At 42.6% G+C, this 20,275-nt stretch overlaps 1 protein-coding gene across 1 annotated transcript in view; it reads left to right on the top strand.

Moving 5' to 3' along the window:
- RASGRF2 (Ras protein specific guanine nucleotide releasing factor 2) overlaps positions 1-20,275 on the top strand; it is a 261,112-nt gene that overhangs the window by 160,239 nt on the left and 80,598 nt on the right. The window contains exons 16-17 of the mRNA XM_056112497.1: positions 10,560-10,685; positions 18,163-18,252. Of these exons, the coding sequence (XP_055968472.1) occupies positions 10,560-10,685; positions 18,163-18,252 (216 nt within the window). The remainder of the gene's footprint in view (positions 1-10,559; positions 10,686-18,162; positions 18,253-20,275) is intronic.

The raw sequence follows: 20,275 nt of genomic DNA, 5'->3' as shown, positions 1-20,275 counted from the left end.
CTCTTTCTCCCCATACCCATTCCAGCACTGGTTGTTCTTGTTCTTTTTGATGTGTGCTAGTCTCTGTGGTGTGAGATGATATCTCATTGTTGTTTTGATTTGCATCTTCCTGCTAATTAGCGATGTAGAGCATTTTTTCTTGTACCTTTTGGCCATTTGTATTTCTTTTTTGAGGAAGCTTCTGTTCATTTCTTCTCCCCATTTTTTGATGGGATTGGAGTATTTTTTTCTTGTGCAGTTCTACTAGTATCTTGTATGTCCTGAATATTAACCCCTTATCAGATGGTTATTGGGTAAACATTCTTTCCCATTCCATGGGGTTTCTCTGTATTTTGGTCACTGTTTCTTTTGAGGTGCAGAAGCTTCTTAGTTTAATGTAGCCCCATTTGTTTAAGTTTCCACTTGCTTGGTCAGTTAACCTCCCCTTTCCCCTGACCTCACCACCATAGTAGGCTCAGTTCTGTAGACCAATTCTTAGGTTCTGTTACTTTTGGCCCTTTTTTATTTCCTTACTATGCTTCTTTATATTCCACTTATGAGAGATGTCATTCTGTATCTGACCCTCTCCTTCAGGATGGCTTCAATCAGTTTGATACCCTACATTAGCAGAAAATTGTAAGATATTATCTTTTCTTACAGCTAAGTAGTATTCCACTATGTAAACATACCATAGTTTCTTTATCCACTCATCTGTTCTTGGACACTTGGCCTGTTTTCAGATTTTGGCTATTGTAAAGAGTGCCGCAATGAGCATAGGAGCACAAATGTCTTTCCTGAATAGAGATTTTGGGCCTTTGGGGTAAATGCCAAGAAAAGGAATTGCTGAGTCACATAGAAACTAATTTCTTAGTGTTTTGAGGAGTGTCCACATTGTTTTCCAAAATTATTGAACCAGTCAACATTCCCACTAGTGATAGATAAAAGTCCAAGCGGTAATTTTTTTGGTTAAATAAGTAGATTAGTTGAGTCCCTTTGCTCCTTTCCTTCCTCATTTTGGTACAAAGTAGGGGTTGGAGGAGGTGAATCTCACTGTTTTTATAATTCAGCATTTCTGTGATCAAAATAAAGTTTGACAGTGAAATTAGCAAGTAGCTTTATTTGTTTTTTCTCTGTGTGTGTGTTTGCATGCATGTGCTATATTGTAACTGATTTATTTACTGATAACGTAATTAAAGCTGGGCAGTAAATTAGTATCCCAGTTTTAAGAGTGGTCACTTAGATGGAAGTAGAGACTCTATTTTTCAACCTTCTTGCTGCTTCTATATACTTTGTAGTTCAGCTCATTTAAATAGGCTTCCTAAGTGAAGTACTTAATGGAATTTTAACTGAAGTGGTTGTCATCATCAAAAGTAGCACCCTTTTAAATAAGAAATTCTTTAAATTGACAAGTTAGCAACTAAGGAGGAGGAAAGGGGAAGATAATTAAAAAGTCATTAAAACAACAAGCTGCAGCAGAATCATGATGGATTCTTCTTGGGAATAATGAGGCTGTGCAGAAGTTGACAAGTGCATCTGGTTTCCATCAAGCACCAGTACTTGGAGACCTTCAGAGAGGGGATGACTTTCCTTCAACCTCTCCTCTAGGCAGGATCCCTGAGAAGTACAAGAGATTCCCAGATATGAAGCCCACCCCCTGCCCACACCCCCCACTTTTATTGGATTGCAGTACATAGGAGATAAGAAGCTTGTAGATAAGTCTTGGTTGCTGTGCTCTTTCAAATTAGGAGAGCTTTAGAAAGTAAGCATTTTGGTATCCCTCATTTAGTGCTCAAAGTTTTGGGTTTGATTGCTCCTACCTGGGGCAATGTCTACTTAAGAGTCATTGTATGACTTTTGCCTCAATGTATGGTTGATGATGGTAAATAAAGTGAGGCCCTGGCTCCTTATACTGGCTCTATGGAGACATAATTTCACTCTATATATTCCAAGTGTTGGAAGAGGGGTAATAGAGAAGAACATGTCTGGTTGAGTGAAATCAGGATACACCATTGACAGAAGCCAAGGAGAATGGATAATGGTTGGTTGGGAATAGATGGATGAGTACATGGGTGAAGAAGACATATGAGAAAGTGCTGGTGTTAACCACTATTGGTTTCAGCCATTTGTCAGAACTGAAGAGTTCCTTGCTTCTCAAGGACCAACTTTTGTCTAGGTCTCTAAAGAGCAGGTTCCTTGTCTAGTCTTTCTAGTACTGAGTAAACTTAAGCAGTAGTGTCCTGAATTAGCTTCACATTATCTTCTTCTTCTCCTACCCCTCTCCCTCCACTTCTTTACCGTGTTGACCATTTGCGAGCAATTAATTTTTCAGTGTTCACATTTTGCATTGTTGTGCCACTATGTGCAAGAACTCTTTCATCCTGCAATACTGAAACTCTATACCCCATCGAACAGCTTCACCTCCCTGCCCCCAGCTCTGACACTCACCATCTGCTCTCCATTTCCTTCCTTTTGGCTACTGAGATAGCTCATATATATGCTAGTGAAATAGCTAGTATTTAAAAATAAATTATTTTTGTTTCTGGGCACTGCTTTAATTCACTTGAGATATCTCAAGTTTCATCCATGTTTCAGTGCTAGGTTTTCCCATTTTAATGGCTGGATAATATCCCATCAAATGTATGTATGTATTTTTCTATATATATATATCAAATTTTCTTTATTATTTGTCTACTCTTTGGCATTTATTTGAGTCACTTTAAACTTTGATCTCATGGCTACTGTGAATAATGATGCAGTGAATGTAGAAGTAATAACATTTCTTTAAAATTCTGCTTTCCACTCTTTTGACTATAACCCAGAAGTAGGGTTACTTGATTATGCAGTAGTTATATTTAATTTTTTTCTCATAATCCTCCATACCACTTTCTACAGAGGCTTTATCATTTTAAGTTCCCACAAAAACACAGAATTCTGGAATGTGTTTGTGAGTATGAGTTTGTGTTATATGTGTGTGTGTGTGTGTGATCTTTGTCAACATTTAGTCTGTACTTTTGATTATGCCCATTCTAAAGAATAGGAGGTCTTTCTTCTTTTTTAATAATTACTTCTTTTAATAATTTAAAAGAAGAAAATCTTTTAAAAAATTAATTCCCAGAGTTTACCTTTTAATTTTTCAGAGGTCTTGTACTACTACTAATAAACTTATGGGGGATTCACAAGTAGTGCTTGGGGGACTAGAGGCCACTCTCAGTGATACTTGGCTGACAAGGCAAGTGGTTTAGTGATAGGACCAGAGGATGTGTTGCTGCTCAGGCCTTTTGGTGCCTGTGATCACAAGCATTCTGGGGGAAGGGGGAGTGGGTGGGTGCTCTAGGGATACACTTTGTAGTGTGCATGTGATGGTGGGGAAGGAATCCAGATCATACCCAAATGTCTATACTACCTCCCCGGACCCTGGATATTAAAATTTCTCCCCTTTAACATAAAACCAAAAGACAACTCTCTGCCTGCATTACAGTCAAATATGTATGTTTTTGTTGTTGTTGTTGTTGTTTTGCGAGGTCCTTAATGAAGTTGCCCATTATCCACCATAGTTAATTCTAATTTTAGCTTGGTAAGTATAGATGGTTCCACATAGGTTACCATGTATTATTAAGTCTTGTCTTCATACCTCAAGCCCAGAGTTTAATGATGTACTAATGCCATATCATGAAACTGGTGGCCCTATTATCTAGAAGAGGTGATACAAATGGGCCGTTTCACCCCTGGAGTGGAAAGAAGTTGGAAAATTAAATCTAAGAAATTGTGATAAGTATAAAGAACTGATAAAGCTCCCAGGGATGGTGTATACAGAATGTCTAAGTGCCCTGGTGCACATGTTGATCAAAGACGGGATCGTTTTGGGCAGTCTTTGGTGGCTGAAGAACTGGTTCTGGGCAGCATACATCCTGACCCCCAGGGCCTAGCTTCTGGAGGGGGTGTATGAGCAACAGTATAGCAAGAATCATAGATCCTCTCTCTCTCCTTCTCTCTCTCATGGTTAAAGTGAAGGCTGCATTGTATCCTTTTCTCACTGAATACCCTAAAACAAATGGTTTTCAGTTCCAGTTCCCTGGGATAGTTTATGTTTATGGCTTACACATTATAAATGCACACTTGGAGATTCCAGGTCATGGTTAAATGCAGAACTACCCAATCTGGGTGACAGGGAAGGTCCAATTTTGTGTTCAGTGAGGTCTGTGGTCCTTGATGAAGCCCATCTGCATGAAACTCCATCCCAGAGTTGTCAGCTCCTCTACCCTCTAAGGTGCCCCACCACTTTTTCCTTTTTTTGAAGTAAACAGATTTTATTTGAAGGGCTTTTTGAAGGTGTGAAGGGGAAGAGGGTGTGGGGAGAAAGAGAGAGAGAGAGACAGAGAGACAGAGAGAGAGAGAGAGAGAGCAACACGGTCAAGAGACAATGCGGGCTTCTCTAAGGACAGAGAGAGCCCCTTCACACATCCCAGCATTAGACACGAAAGCACAAAAGTACACATCTCAAGAGAGGAGATGTGGGTGACACGTGCTTAGCCATTAGCCACATGGGTGCAAGCAACACATGGGCTAGGGCAGCATATCCACCCCCCGCCATTTTTTCTTGTTTTTACCATGCCTGCTCTTCACCGCCATCCTTCCATTAAGCACTTTGTTCCTGGTTACTTTGCACCTTCATTTTTTCTCTTTCTGTAGCGATCTTTAGGTTACCTTTAATATATTTACCTTCCATCTTGTTCTTAAAAGTGGTTGAAGTGATAGTTCAAAGAATTACACAGTACAATTAGATTTCAAATGAACTAGATGAGACGAAACAATGAGGAAAAACTTGTTTCAGGCTTGGGGAGTGGTGAGGGAATACTGACTGCTATGCTCCTCTGCAGTTCTGGGGTCACCTTGATTTGGGGTTTGTATGTAATCAAATGTCATGATTCATATGGAAAACTCAGACTAGATTGGTGTGCGGGCACATCTTGTCTTCTCAGAGATCTGAGATCATCGATCCTCAGTGGAAGCACCGTGAGTATGAAATTTAGAATTAATATGGGGTCTTAGGTTCTATTTGATGTTTTTCTAAAGAAGTTAAAGAAATCAGACAGTTTAAAATTTTTTTAACCTTACACTGGCATTGGTAATGCTGTCCCGGAATAGTCTTCAGAAAGTCATGGATGAAATACTTTCCTTTGGCATCATTCTGAAGTGGCAACTTCAGTGTGTGTGTGTGTGTGTGTGTGTGTGTGTGTGTGTGTGTGTGTGCTGGTGGGGAAGGATGGCATTTAAGAGCATTCAGCATGTCTATAGAAGCCATGTGTGAGAAGCCATGTAGAAGCCATGTGTGAGACTGTCTCTATGTGCCAACATGCATGCAGGAGGATGTGGAGGCAAGTGTGCTGCTTTGTTAGCTCTACTGTCTAGTCTTGCAAATTCCAATAGGCAAAGAAAAGAAGATGCTGATCTTTCTTTAAATTGAAAGATGTTTGCATGTGCTTTACATAATGCTAATATTTGAAACAGTTGGCAAACTTGAATAAGAGTCCTGTGCCAAGAGTTTATACATTTTCTGTTTTTAACTTTAAGACCCAACTTTATACCAACTCATTGCATAATACCAGCTTCACCCATAAGGTCCAAACTGAAGTCGACGGTCTCTCACTACAGTCCACAGACCAGATCAACAGTTTTTTAGGGCATTCTCCATGAAAAATACTAGTAACTTCTGTCCAGTTTTATTGCCATTGCAGTAATAATGCTGACCTTGGGCTTTCCTGGAAAGAGCATATTCAATAGGAATATGATAAGAAGGGAAAAAAGAAAAGTGAGAAGTGAGAAATATCCCTCAGAGACTATGAACTTCTTTAAAAATATCAATGGCATTTTTTTCCCCTTCAACCAAATATGCAGATCTTTCCCAGCCCACATTCCAATCAATATTTATTAGCCCCTTTCTTCCTAAGAGGTAGTCCTCTCCTTTTTATACTCTGAGATTTTCTACAAAGTGCAAATATCACCCCAAGTCTCATCCAGTTGCCATACACTGGTGTCTTTTTAAAAAAAATTTTGGGTCACACCTGGCAATGCACAGGGGTTACTCCTGGTTCTGCACTCCGGAATTACTCCTGGCAGTGCTCAGGGGATGATACAGGATGTTGGGAATTGAACCTGGGTCAGCTGCGTGCAAGGCAAATGCCCAACCCGCTGTGCTATCACTCCAGCCTCACATTGGTGTCTTCTTAAAAAAAGCAAACTGATGGCAGGCAGAGAAGAGTGACCCGTGGCTGTTCACTATATATTGGATAACACCTTAGGCAATCAATGTTTCTGTGGACCATGACTGTGCCAAATAACCTAAGCATTGTTGTACAACCCACATCCTTGGTGTCTGTTTCTGTGTTCTTAGTTTGAAAATTGCCTGCCTGTGGGCTGAAAGTGCTCCCAATTTTAGCATTTGTTTTGAGCCCACATCTGCCTACTCGTCCTGCAGGGAAAGCTGTTTGCATGCATCTTGATTGAAAGTGAGCATGTCAGAAGGAAATGCTTCTTTTCTCCTCCACCATACTGGCTTGATCACTTCTCTCTGTTAGTCTTTGCTTCCATGGGCTCTCTTGGTTGTTCGGGATCTGTCCAGCTCTCTCACTGGGAAATCTTTTGGATTTAGTATAATTACTGATGAAATATTTTCTCATTTGCCTTTTAGGAGTGAATGGTTGCATCCAACCAGGGGTACATACTTGGTATTCCGCTTGCTCTTGCAGAACAGATGCCTTCCGTGACTAAATTTTGAGGGAGTTATTTAGAAAATAATAAAACTAACAGCTAAGCCTGATTTTTTTTGGTCTGCATCCTGCATCATTGCCAGCTTTACTATAATTATGTCATTCAAGAAAAGATTCCAACCCTATGCCTTCCCTGGAACCTTTATGATTCAAGAAGAGAGATTATGACTGTCTTTTTTTTTTTTTAATTTATTTATTGAATCACTGTGGGAAAGGTTACAAAGCTTTCAGGTTTATGTCTCAGTCATGCAAATATGAAACACATTTCCCTTTACCAATACTTATTTTTTACCATGAAGAACCCCAATAAAACCCCACCCCCCACCCCTCCCCGTCCCTGTGAAGCAGATGAATTCTAGTTAACACTCTATCTGCTTTGATTAGATTCATTGTTTCAATAAAAGATTCACCACTATTATTTAGAGTTTACCCCCCCCCCCAAATCAGACATGCTGAAAAAGCATTGTGAAGTGATTTGCTTTCTACGGCTGGGTTCAAGAATTAAATGTTGGTTTTGGATTTCTGCTCTTTTACCTATTGACCCTGGAAGTATTTCTACTGAAAGTCAGATAGTTAAGAAATTGGTTTCTGTGTTCTGGAGTTGTGGCCGTGCTGGAGAGCCGCTCGCGGGGGGCAACTGGTGGCCTCGGTAGGGCGTGAAGGGCGGACCGAAACGCCCCCCTTCCCATGAGGTTTTAGTCACCCCCACACTCCCGGCTCATACCTGCTGTCCACAAGGCTCCCATGTGGCCGCCATCTTTCTTTCCAGAGAGGAGAGGGCGAATGGGGCAACACCCTTTCCCCTCCGGCAGACTTGATGGCCTGGATCAATGCATAGTCCGTTCACTTTTCTGCTCCAAGCTGCTGGGTTCTGCATTAAGTCCTTGTGCTTCTGGGGCCGTGGCTGTGCTGGAGAGCCGCTCGTGGGGGGCAACTGGTGACCTCGGTAGGGCGTGAAGGACGGACCAGAACGCCCCCCTTCCCATGAGGTTTTAGTCGCCCCCACACCCCCGGCTCATACCTGCTGTCCACAAGGCCCCCATGTGGCCGCCATCTTTCTTTCCAGAGGGAGGAGGGCGGAAGGGAGCAACACCCTTTCCCCTCTGGGCAGAAATGATTGCCTGGATTAACACATAGTCCGTTCACTTTTCTGCTCCAAGCTGCTGGGTTCTGCATTAAGCCCTTGTGCTTCTGGGGCTGTGGCCGTGCTGGAGAGCCGTTCATGGGGGGCAACTGGTGACCTCGGTAGGGCGTGAAGGACGGACCGGAACGCCCCCTTCCCATGAGGTTTTAGTCGCCCCCACACTCCCGGCTCATACCTGCTGTCCACAAGGCTCCCATGTGGCCGCCATCTTTCTTTCCAGAGAGGAGAGGGCGAATGGGGCAACACCCTTTCCCCTCCGGCAGACTTGATGGGCTGGATCAACGCAGAGTCCGTTCACTTTTCTGCTCCAAGCTGCTGGGTTCTGCATTAAGCCCTTGTGCTTCTGGGGCTGTGGCCGTGCTGGAGAGCCGCTCGTGGGGGGCAACTGGTGACCTCGGTAGGGCGTGAAGGACGGACCAGAACGCCCCCCTTCCCATGAGGTTTTAGTCGCCCCCACACCCCCGGCTCATACCTGCTGTCCACAAGGCTCCCATGCGGCCGCCATCCTTCTTTCCAGAGAAGAGAGGGCGAATGGGGCAACACCCTTTCCCCTCTGGGCAGAAATGATGGCCTGGGTTAACTCATCGTCCGTTCACTTTTCTGCTCCAAGCTGCTGGGTTCTGCATTAAGCCCTTGTGCTTCTGGGACTGTGGCCGTGCTGGAGAGCCGCTCGTGGGGGGCAACGACTGTCTTTTTTTTTTTTTAAAGGGAGTTAAACACACACAAGTGTCAAGATGATTTTATATGAAGTGATTAGGGAATTTTTAAAGTTTATTGAGTGAAATCTTATAGAGATAGGAAGATGAGTGGAGTTGAGGGTTCTGCTGATGGGGAGAATGTAAAATTTGCAGAGGTAACACGGCTTTTATGAGTTAACAAAAAGCCTATGAAAAAAGAAATGGGAGAGCTACTGGAAATGTATAAAAGTTTAAGAGCTACCCCTTAAACTATGTCTATAGGTGTTGTTTTTCCTGTCTGAAAAGCCAGTTCAGGGTAGGGGGGTGGTATATGGGTGCATCATCATCAATATCAGTAACAGTCTGATGTCAGCAGAGTATATCTTTTATTCACAAAACACTAGCTGCAGGGAAGAAACTCAAGTTATCTTAAAGGCTATTTTTCATAGTAAAAACTTCCTCTTGCCACCTGCCTTTCCATAGACATAAATCAGAGCTTTCCAGTAGAACATTTGGGAGGATGGCCAAGCAGTAGATCTGTGCTGTTCAATCCTGTGGTCACTAGGATGAAATGTGTGTAGTGCAAGTGAAGAACTGAAATATTAATTTAACTTCCATCAATGTGTCAAGTTTAATTACCCACATTTGTCTAATGCTACCATTTAGGGGCAGTGAGATTCTCTAGATTCTTAGGCATCTCAAGACATTCTTGGGGAGGGACCAAAGCTGTAGTGATTAAGCATTAGTTGGCCTAAGAGAGCAACCCCAGCAGAGAATTAGTGAAATCAGAAGTCAGTGTTGATCAATTTTGATCCCAGCCTGATATGCAATCTGGAACTGTTTCCCCACTCCCATGAAAACAGAAATATTGCCAAACATACCTTGCATACCTTAGTCTTCTGTGACATCTGCTGGTGTTTTTGGACTAAATGGCAGTGCAGGTCTGTCAAGCTCAACAGGGTCTGGAAGACAGGTAGAGAAGACCCACACTTAGATTTAGTGTGAATAGAATAGTGATTTCTATTCCAGGAGAAATGACTTACCTCTATTAAAGCCTATTTATTCACTGAGTTTTTTTTATTTTTATTTTTTTTGTGTGAAACACCATGAGGTACAGTTGTAGACTTACAAATTTTTGTGCTTGGTCTTCAGCTATACAATGATCGAGTACCCATCCCTCCACCAGTGCCCATTCTCCACCTCCATTGCTCCCAGTATCCCTCCAACCCCATCCTCCCCATCCCACCCCGCCTCTGTGGCAGGGTATTCCCTTTTGTTCTCTCTCTCCTTTTGGGTGCTGTGATTTGCAAAAGAGGCATTGAGTGGCAGTCATGTTCAGTCTATAGTCTACTTTCAGCATGCATCTCCCATCTTGGGCGGATCCTCCCAACATCCTCTATTTGGTGCTCCCTTCTCTATCTGAGCTGCCTTTTCCCCTAGAGTGTGTGGCTGGCCTCCAAGCCATGGAGTAAACCTCCTGCTACTTATCTCGGCTATTCTTGGGTATTAGTCTCCTATTTTGTTACTTTATGTTCCCCAGATGAATGCAATCTTTCTATGTCTGTCCCTCTCTTTCTGACTCATTTCACTTAGCATGATACTTTCCATGTAGTACCACTTGTATGTAAATTTCATGGCTTCATCTTTTCTAACAGCTACATAGTACTCCATTGTGTAGATGTACCAAAGTTTCTTTAACCAGTCATCTATTCTCGGGCACTCACTGAGTTCTAAAGGAGTTGGAGAGATAGTACAGGAGGTTAGACACTTGCTTTGCATGTGGACAACCCAAGTTCCATCCCTGGCATCACATATGGTCCTCTAAACACCACTAGGGGTCACTCCTGAGCACAGAGTCAAGAATAACCTTGAGCCTTGCTGGGTCTGGGGCAAACAAGAAGATGCTTCATGAGCTCTTGTGTTTGCATGCGTGATATCAAGGAACTCTTGAATTGATGTCTTGGATATTAAGATTTTCATGTTTTTGAGCAGCAGTACTGGAATCTGCACCAGCAGACCGAGCCTCAGCAGAAAGCACAGCAGTGATGGACACCACGGACCTTTCACCCTGTAGGTCCCCCTCCACACCCCGGCATCTCCGCTACCGTCAGCCTGGAGGTAAGGGCTCAGAAGGGATGGAAAATGCATGATGGTTTCTAGTTGCTGAAATTTTCGTTTGCATTACTCCTTCACTCCCAAAATATTGCCTAGTCTCATTTATGAAAATTAACTCAAAGCAGATAACATTTCCCTACAATCAAGTAGTGGAAAAATAGCTATAAAAAAAGAAATATGCCCATTGGTAGCTTGAGAGATAATACAGAGGTTAATATGCTTGCAACCAACCCTTACTGGAATCATTTTTTTTAATGTTATGTGTGTTATGGCAGGTCTGGAACACATGCTTTGTAGGTGAGAGGTCTGGGTTTATCCCCAGCACTCAAGATGCCCCCCCCCAGGCACTGCCTGGGGTGATCCGTGATTATTGCTGGGTATGGTCCACCCACTGCCCCAAAAGGAAAATATACCATTTTCTATATGTGTCTCTCTGTGTGTGAGACAGGCACTAACATTTTTTTTTTAATTTTTATTAGTGAAACACCACGAGGTACAGTTGTAGACTTACAGATTTTTGTGCTTGGGTTTCAGTTATACAATGACCAAGTACCAATCCCTCCACCAGCAGGCACTAACATTTAACTATAGTGTCAGTAATTATTATTAGGATTAGTGTAACCAGTATGAACTTGATGCTATCATTACATTGTACTTTATTTATCAGGGACTGATACTCTTTTATTTTCTTTCTTTCTTTCATTCATTTTTTTTTGTTTTTTTGGTCACACCTGGTGATGCACAGGGGTTACTCCTGGCTGATGCATTCAGGAATTACTCCTGGCAGTGCTCGGAGGACCATATGGGATGCTGGGAATTGAACCCAGGTCAGCCATGTGCAAAGCAAACACCCTACCCGCTGTGCTATCACTCCAGCCCCTAATACTCTGTTCTTAGGTGACTTTAAGTTAAATAATTTCCGAGCTGGTTTTACCCAAAAATGCACCAGGACTCTGACAGCACATCATGAACCTTAGTGTGTTCCACAATAGATTGGCTTGACTTAGATCCCACAGTTGAAGAAGAGACCTTGGAAAGTTCTATTTCATCTAAAATAAAGTCGCATAGCATGGACCCCATATATCATTCTTGCTTTGATCAAAATCAGTATTTATTCTATAGTTACAATAACAATAAAATAGTATTTGCTTCTGAGTTTCCCAAATGTTTTCTTTTTTTTCTTAATTTTTATTAGTGAAACACCATGAGGTACAGTTGTAGACTTACAAAATTTTTTGCTTGGGTTTCAGTTATACAATGATTGAGTACCCATCCCTCCACCAGTGCCCATTCTCCACCTCCAATGCTCCCAGTATCCCTCCAACTTCCCTATCCCCCCATCTCACCCCACCCCTGTGGCAGGGCATTTCCTTTTGTTCTCTCTCTCCTTTTGGTGCTGTGGTTTGCAAAAGAGGCATTGAGCGCCATCAGGCTGCTGATGCACTAACCTTACAGGTACAGATTGACCTGCTGGTGGCACCATGCCCCCATGACTTCCTTCCTGACCCACTCATTGTTCAACATTGAATTGTTTAATTTCCAGGTGTTTGATTTGTTTCTCGATGTCTCTGTGTGATTTGCTTCTCTCATCAGCTCATTGTGGTCTGAAAAGATTGTTGATACTATTTCTATCTTCCTGATTCTATTGAGGTATGTTTTGTGGCCTAGCACGTGGCCTATTTTGGAAAATGTTTCGTGTGCACTGGAGAAGAAAGTGTATTCTTTCTTTTTGAGGTGTAAAGCCCTGTATAGGTCTATTAGCCCCCTCTCTTCTCTTTCTTCCTTCAAAGCCAATGTTTCCTTGCTGAGTTTTGTTCTTGTTCATCTATCCAGAGGTGATAAGGCGATGTTGAAGTCTCCAACTACTATTGTGTTGCTAGCAATGCCCTTCTTAAATGTGTTAGCAGTTATTTTAAGTATTTAGCTGTTCCCTCATTAGGTGTGTATACATTTAAGAGTGTGATTTCTTCCTGTTGTACGTATCCCTTGATAAATAGAAAATGGCCTTGGCTGTCCATTTTAATCTTTTTCAACCTGAAATTTATGTTGTCAGATACTAGTATGGCCACCCCAGCTTTTTTGAAGGAGCAATTTGCTTGCAGGATTGTTTTCCACCCTTTAACTTTGAGTCTGTGCTTGCTCTGATTGTTCAGATGAGTTTCTTGTAGACAGCAGAATGTTATTTTTAGTTTCTGTATCCATTTTGCCACTGTGTGTCTCTTGATTGGTGCATTTAGAACATTGACATTGAGAGAGATTGTTGTCATGGGGTTTTGTGCTATCTTTTGGTAAGAGTTGGTTGTGTTTATAAGTGTTTTTCTTCTTAGCTTACAGGAGCCTCTTTAATCCTTCTTTTAGATTTGGCTTTGAGTCTATGGAGTTCCTGAGCTGTTGTTTTTCTACAAAATGGTGTATAGTTCCATCGAGTTTGAGTGAGAGTTTAGCTGGATAAAGTATTCTTGGTGAGGCGGTCATTTCAATGAGTTTTTTCACTATATCCCACCAATGTCATCGGGCTTGGAGGGTTTCCTCTGATAGGTCTGCTATAAATCTAAGGGGTGCTCTTTTTTATTCCTTCTTTGACCTTGCTGCTTGCAGTATTGTAATTTCCTTCTTTGACCTTGCTGCTTGCAGTATTGTGTCACTGTCCACAGCATCCATCATTCTTACTATGATATGCCTTGGAGTGTTTTTATTAGGGTCTCTTTTAGCTGGCACCCTTCTGGCTCCTTGGATCTGGATGTCTGCATTCTTTAACTCTGGGAACTTTTCAGCAATTTCTTTCACTGTGGCTGTTTCATTGGGGTTGCCTCCCTGTCCTTCTGGTACTCCGATGATTCTAATGTTGTTCCTTTGGCGTCATCTCCTAAATCTCTGATTCTCCTTAGACTATTTTGAGGTCTTTTCCCATTGCTTGTTGTTCCCTATGCAATTTCTGTTGCTTATCTTCAAGCTCACTGATCCTGTCTTCAGTTGTATTCATCTTACTGCTAAGGGCACCTACTGAGTTTTTTACTTTGTCTACCAAATCCTTTATTTGTGACACTTCTTTTTGTAGCTTTTTTATTTCTGCTCTCATTTCTTCCTGTATTTTCTCGACTATCTGTTCTACTGTTTCTTTCATTTCTTCCTTTAGTTTTCTGGATATCTCCTCCATTGATTCTTTGAGTAGATCCTTGAACATCCTCTGCATTTTGTCTCAGAATTCTTTATCGGAGAGAGCATATTTGTAGATAACCCTTGTTGAGGATTCGGGACTCTTTTCTTCGTCCTCTCCTTGAGTGGAGATTTGTGCTGTTTCTTATTTTGGTTATCTAGTGCTAAAACCCTGGAATTCACTAGCACTGTTCCCCCTTATCATGGGAAAGGATTCTGGATAAGGTTGGTCGATGGTAGTCACCCTTCTCCCTTTCTAGAATCTGACCTTCCTCTCAGGCATTATTCTTTGGCTTATGATGGGCATCTAGTGAAGCTTTGGTGGAGGTGCTCTTTAATATTGGGCTTGTACAGCTTCTTGCGTACTGGTCTTTTGTTAGAATTGGAGTAGGCCAATGGATTATTGTTGTATTGTAGTTGAGGTGGCCAGGATTTTCCCCACAGAATTAGGCGATAGAGGCTGGGATGAAAGTCCAGAGTGCTGGGAGTGGGAAATGTAACCGTGGCCCTGCGAGCCTCGAAGAAGGCCACGCCCACTTTTGAGGAGGCCACGCCCCCTACAGTGGTGACCACCCCAGCCAGTTCAGATTCTAGTCCACATACCTGTTGGGGCAGGGACTAGTTGGGCTGGCGCTTGCTGCGGAAGTAGAGGCAGGTGCCCCAGGCCTGGGTCCTGGTGGTGGCTGGCTTTCAGGGTCGCGATTTTAGGTTGGGAGGGGGCACTAAGCGGGTACAAACCTCAATGTTTTCTAATTGTAGGAAATATCATCTAAGCCAAAGTTAGAAATCTTTTATCTATTTCTTTATTGTTCAAATAAATAGACCCCAATAGCAGTTATTTTGAGGTATATCATTGTTTTCTGCTCTAAGAAGTCAGGAAGGGCTTCACACCCTACTGATGCCATGATTTGCCCCCCACAAGCAGCTCTATGGCTTGGCGATGGCCCCAGAGACACACGAATCTAATTCAGAATCCAGCAGCTTGTGGCAGAAATGTGAATGGACTATGAATTAAACTATGGCATTTTGCCCTCCTGGGAGGGAAAGGATATCTGTCTCTTCCACTTCTCCCCCCACCACCCCCACTGCAGCACGGTGGCCACAGCTTTAGAGCTTATTGGACAGCCAGGTATAAGCCGGTGGTGATGGGGCAACTGCAGCCTCATGGGATGGGGTGCGGAACTGGCATATCCTTCATGCCCTACCAAGGCCATGAGTTGCCCCCCACCCCCACAAGTGGCTCTCCTGCACGGTTATGGCCCCAGAGGCACACAAACCAATCTCATAATTATCTGGCTCTTGGCAGGAATCCCCCCAGACTTAATTAGTAAAATATCAGAAATCCAAAATTGCACGGCTGCATCATATGGTCTTCATAACTAGCAATAGAATACAAATTATTTCACAATGCCTTTTCAGCAGTTCTGATTTTTTTGGGGGGAGGAATTCCAAACAATAATGGTGCATCTTTTGTAGAAATAATGAATGTAGTCAAAGTAGAGAGAGAGAGTTAAGTAGAAATCATCTGCCTCACAGGCATTGGGAGGGGAAGAAGGGGGTATATTGGGGTTCTTGGTTGTGAAAAATATGCACTGGTGAAGGGATGGATGTTTGATAATTGTATGACCGAGACTTAAACCTGAAAGCTTTGTAACTTTTTTCACAGTGATTCAATACATAAATTTTAATAGCACAGCGGGTAGGGCGTTCGCCTTACAAGCGGCCAACATGGCCGACCCGAGTTCGATTCCTCTGCCCCTCTCGGAGAGCCCGGCAAGCTACCGAGAGTATTCGATATGCCAGACACAGTAACAACAAAGTCTCCAATGGAGACGTTACTGGGCCCGCTCGAGCAAATCGACGATCAACGGGAGGGCCTTTACTTTACTTTTAAGTTAAATTAAAAAAAAAGAAGTCAGGAGGGTAAATTACACAATTATGAATTCATATTCACTGAATAATTCAGATTCACTGAGATCACTCAAGTTAAATGTAAAGACTGCTCCTGACTTTCATATTCACTTCACCAGGGCTGTTAGTGGAATCTAGAAATGGTTGCTAGAATTAGTGATATGGCTCAGAGATAAAGCAGATGTCTTGTATTTGTGATATCCTGGGCTCAATCCCTGCCACTGGGAAAACACCCAAAAACCAAGAAAGAAAAGGTCATTTTATCTGTAGGCTCTGCCAGATGATAGATCTGTTGGTATGGCAGCAACTCTGAGAGCCTCTAGGCTGGGTCGGGCTGTTGTCAGGCTGATAGATATTCTGTGTGATGGATATTAGCCTGTGATCTTAGAAAGTGTGCTGGTTTCAGGTTCTTGTTCTTGGTTCTTCTGGGCATTTTGGATGGTTATGACAAACAAGGATGAAAAGCTAGGTTTTCCTGGTCAGTTCTAGAACTGCTATGGAATCAGCAAAAGTCTCTCTTTTATTTTGGGGGATCGTGTGCCACCTTTGGCAGGACTCAGGATTACCCCTGGCTCTGGTGGGGCTGGAGGGGTAAGAGAATACATATGTTACACTAGGGATGGAACCCAGGTCTGCTCAATGCAAGGCAAGCGCCGTATTTGCTGTTCTATCTCTCCAGCCCCAAATCTCTTTATTGTTCAGAGAGTCTTGATCAGTTGGCCTTTGCAACCTCCTGGACTATTGCTACATGGCTTAGATCATAATCCGGAAGGATTTTGGGGAAAAATTCTACCAAGGCTAGAGTTACAGCGAAATGCTTTGGCACTATTTTCACAACTCTGTTTCATAGTTTCTTTTTAACACATATACTATAGATATAATTTTTAATTTTGGTAAGCATTATTTGGAAATCCTCAAGCTGTTTATGGATTAACTAAACTCCTTGGCTTCTTCCCTGCTATGACTGAATCATACAGGCATGGGAACATAGGAAGCCACAATCTGTGATAATGTGCAGGATCCAAATGGGGATCTTATCACACATTTTCTCACCGCAGGCAGCAATGTTGCCTGTTCATCTGTCTTTTTGCCACATTGTTCTACAAGGGTTTTCAAGCTATTTGGATGAAGAGATTTTTTTTTAGTTTTTAATGTTGCCAGGAGGGATGGATGTAGAGTTTTGAGCTTCTTTGTGCTTTCATGTTTGGCTATATTAAACAACTCTGCTTCTTTTCTTTATTTCCTCTCTTAACGTATGAATATATCTTTAGGGACAAGTGAAAGCCCTTTAAGTCACAATCATGGGAAACTATTTTCACTAAAAGCCTAGGTGAGGAAAAGCAGTGAGGTTGGCAACAGCCTCATTATCAGATGCTGAACTTAGAATATCCGGGCCAGAAAGACACGGCAAAAAAGGTGCTTGGTGCCGCCTTTCCACTTTTGAGGCCATTCCAAGGTGTCTCAGGTAGATGTGTGTGTTCCCAGACATGGTTGAGCAGTAGAACACGCCTTGGAGACATGGGGCTTTGAGTTTGGTCCTCACACCACCCCACGTGCCTTGCATGATAATGGGAGCACTGTTGTGTGGGATCCCGGACACCACATTCTTTGTCACGCCAGTGTATATATGCACCGTGGTGCCCTGGTCATTGCAATGACATCAAAAAGAAAGGGAAGGTGGAAGGGAAGGGAATAAACATAAATAAACCCTTTTCTTTCAGAAAAAAGAAACTGAGTAACATCATATAGAATATGTTAAAATCTATACCTATATTACATATAAATATAATTCACCTACCGTAGAATTCACCCCTTGAGAGTAAATAGTTCAGTGGTTTTGATATAGTCACAATATCGGGCATCATGACCACTATCTAATGCCAGAACATTTTTTTTACTCCAAAAATGGAAACATTTCCCATTAGTCATCTCATCCTATCCCAGACCCAGGCAATCATTAATGGACTTTCAGCCTCTATGGATTTGCCTTCCTGAACATTGAATAGAAATGCAAGCACACAATAGATGTTTTTTTGGTAACAATTCTTTCTCTGAGCATTATGTTTCAATATACCATGTTTATCCATGGTGTACATATCAGTAGTTCACTCTTTTTTGGGGGGGGGCCTCAATAATATTCTTTTGTGTGTCTGTATTGCACATTTGACTTACCCATTCATGAGATCATAGACATTTGATTGTTTCTATTTGGTGACTACGTCATTTGAATAACATTGCTAGGGATAGTCACATAGATGTGGATGGATTTTTTCATTTCTCTTTGGGCATAGATGTAGAGCATAATACAGGGTGGTACAGTGCCTGTATTGAAATTAGGAATGAAAATGAGACTTTGCATAGTCGAGTACTATTCATCGAACTCTGCTATTTCCATTCTTTTTTAAATAACCAGGACAGACAGCGGACAACTCCCACTGCTCTGTTTCACCTGCGTCTGCTTTCGCCATCGCCACAGCTGCAGCAGGACATGGGAGTCCACCAGGTGAGTCCACCAGGCAAGGACTTAAGTACAGACAAAAGGACACTCTTTGTGAAATATGGGGGCCCTTGCCTCCGGTCTTACTGATACCCAGGAAAGCTTCTTATGGTTGCAGAGTCTCCACTCCCATCTGACACCAGTATGTCTTGCTCTGAGATTGTCTTTTTGGATGAACACCCTCAAGGTAGTACCACACAGGAAGTCTGTGGGATTCAGGGCTGAGAACTTCTATTTCCGAGAATAGTTTCTTCCCTTTCACATATTGTTCCAGGGAGTTCTCAAACCTTTGTGGTCAAATGACTGAGAGCATTTATTTCCCTTTTAATTGAGTGCACTGCTAAAAGCATATGCCAGGTGGGAGGGAAGGCTGGTGGAGAAGGAAGGAAGGAGGCAATGGTGGCTTTTGCTTACTCATCCTTCATTTCCACTAGCTCCATGAGGCTTTCTGTGTGGCTGTTGGTTAATTTTCGGGGTTAAAAAGGAGGTACTTAAAATAAAAATATCAGATTTTAATAGAGAAAAATTATATTCATTCTGTCTTTTCTGGTGAGTAAGAAGGACATTATGTTCTGATTAATCTGTAGGTAGGGCTGGGGATATAGCTGAAATGGTGCCCATGTCTTGCATGTGTGAGGGCCTGAGTTTGCCCGCTGGCACCAGGTGAGCCCCCAAACATCACAACTTTGACACATATTGACCACAATATGCCTGTGCTTCAGTCTGTTGGCATCAGTGCCGTCACCTAAACTAACTCTATCAGTCCTGGGTACCATGTTTTGGAGAACCATAAGTGGTGGTATATTTTGTTAGTTAGGCAATTTGGGCTATTCTCCTTTCTGGGGACTTAAGTGGTCCCTGTATCCTCTTCCCTCAGTTTCTCAGTCCTGGGCTGGCCTTCAATACAAGGACCTAAAGTTGTGTTGCTTCTTAGAAGGTACATTGCTGGGATCATCTAAGTCACGCTGGTATTGCCAGGGCTACCCACCTGGTGCTTGGCACTGTGTTGCCAGAGATGGAGCCAGGGTTAGCTGTGTGCAAGGCAAGTGCTCTGGTTCTTACACTGTCTCTGGTTGCAGGGTATTCTCTGCCCTAAATATCCACCCACCACCAGAAGTGCCATCATCAAGACACAAAAAGATTAATGGTAATAATCCCACCATGTTGTTAATCCAGTTGACTTTTATTTTTATTAGTGAAACACCATGAGGTACAGTTATAAATTTTTGTGCTTGGGTTTCAGTTATACAATGATCAAGTACCCATCCCTCCACCAGTGCCCATCCTCCACCACCACGGGTCCTAACATCCCTCCCACCCCCCATTCCCCCCCATCCCACCCTGCCTCTGTGGCAGGGCATTCCCCCTTGTTCTTTCTTTCTTCTTTTGGGTACTGTGTTTTGCAAGAGAGGCATTGAGTGGCAATCATGTTTGGTCTATAGACTACTTTTAGCATGCTTCTCCCACCCTGGGAGGGTCCTCACAACACCCTTTATTTGGTGCTCTCTTCTCTATCCAGTTGACTTTTACTCTTTACTGTATTCTAAAATAATGTTCCTCTGGTGAAATAATAAAGGAGTCTTGATTGTACTTCTACAGAGTTGCTTTTCCACTGATTTGCTAAGACTTCTGCTTTCATGAGCTACTCTGTATTTGGGGGAAATTGAAGAGCAAAGCTTCCGCATAAACTTCTTAATTTCAATTTGTTTGTTTTGGGGGTCACTCCAGGGGTACTTAGGGACAGCTCTGGCTTTGTGTTATGAGGCTGCTCTGGTGTGCTCAGGACATCAGCTCAAACTCAGACTTCCTATATGCAAAGCACATGCTCCAGCCCATTTCAGCTCTCTCCCAGACCCTCACTATGTTTTCTTTTTCTTTCTTTCTCTTTAGTACCAAGATTTATTCTGTTACTTCAGAAACAGTATTTATTTTATTTTTTTTAACCATCTACATACAGATTCCATGCAATTTTAGTTTTGGGGCTGGAGGCCACCCCTGGTGGTGATCTTTCTGCTTGCTGCTCAAAGAT

The sequence above is a fragment of the Sorex fumeus genome, unplaced genomic scaffold (genome assembly GCF_029834395.1).
Source record: "Sorex fumeus unplaced genomic scaffold, SorFum_2.1 ptg000018l, whole genome shotgun sequence".
In the NCBI taxonomy this organism is placed as follows: domain Eukaryota; kingdom Metazoa; phylum Chordata; class Mammalia; order Eulipotyphla; family Soricidae; genus Sorex; species Sorex fumeus.
This window is presented reverse-complemented; position numbering and strand designations above follow the sequence as displayed.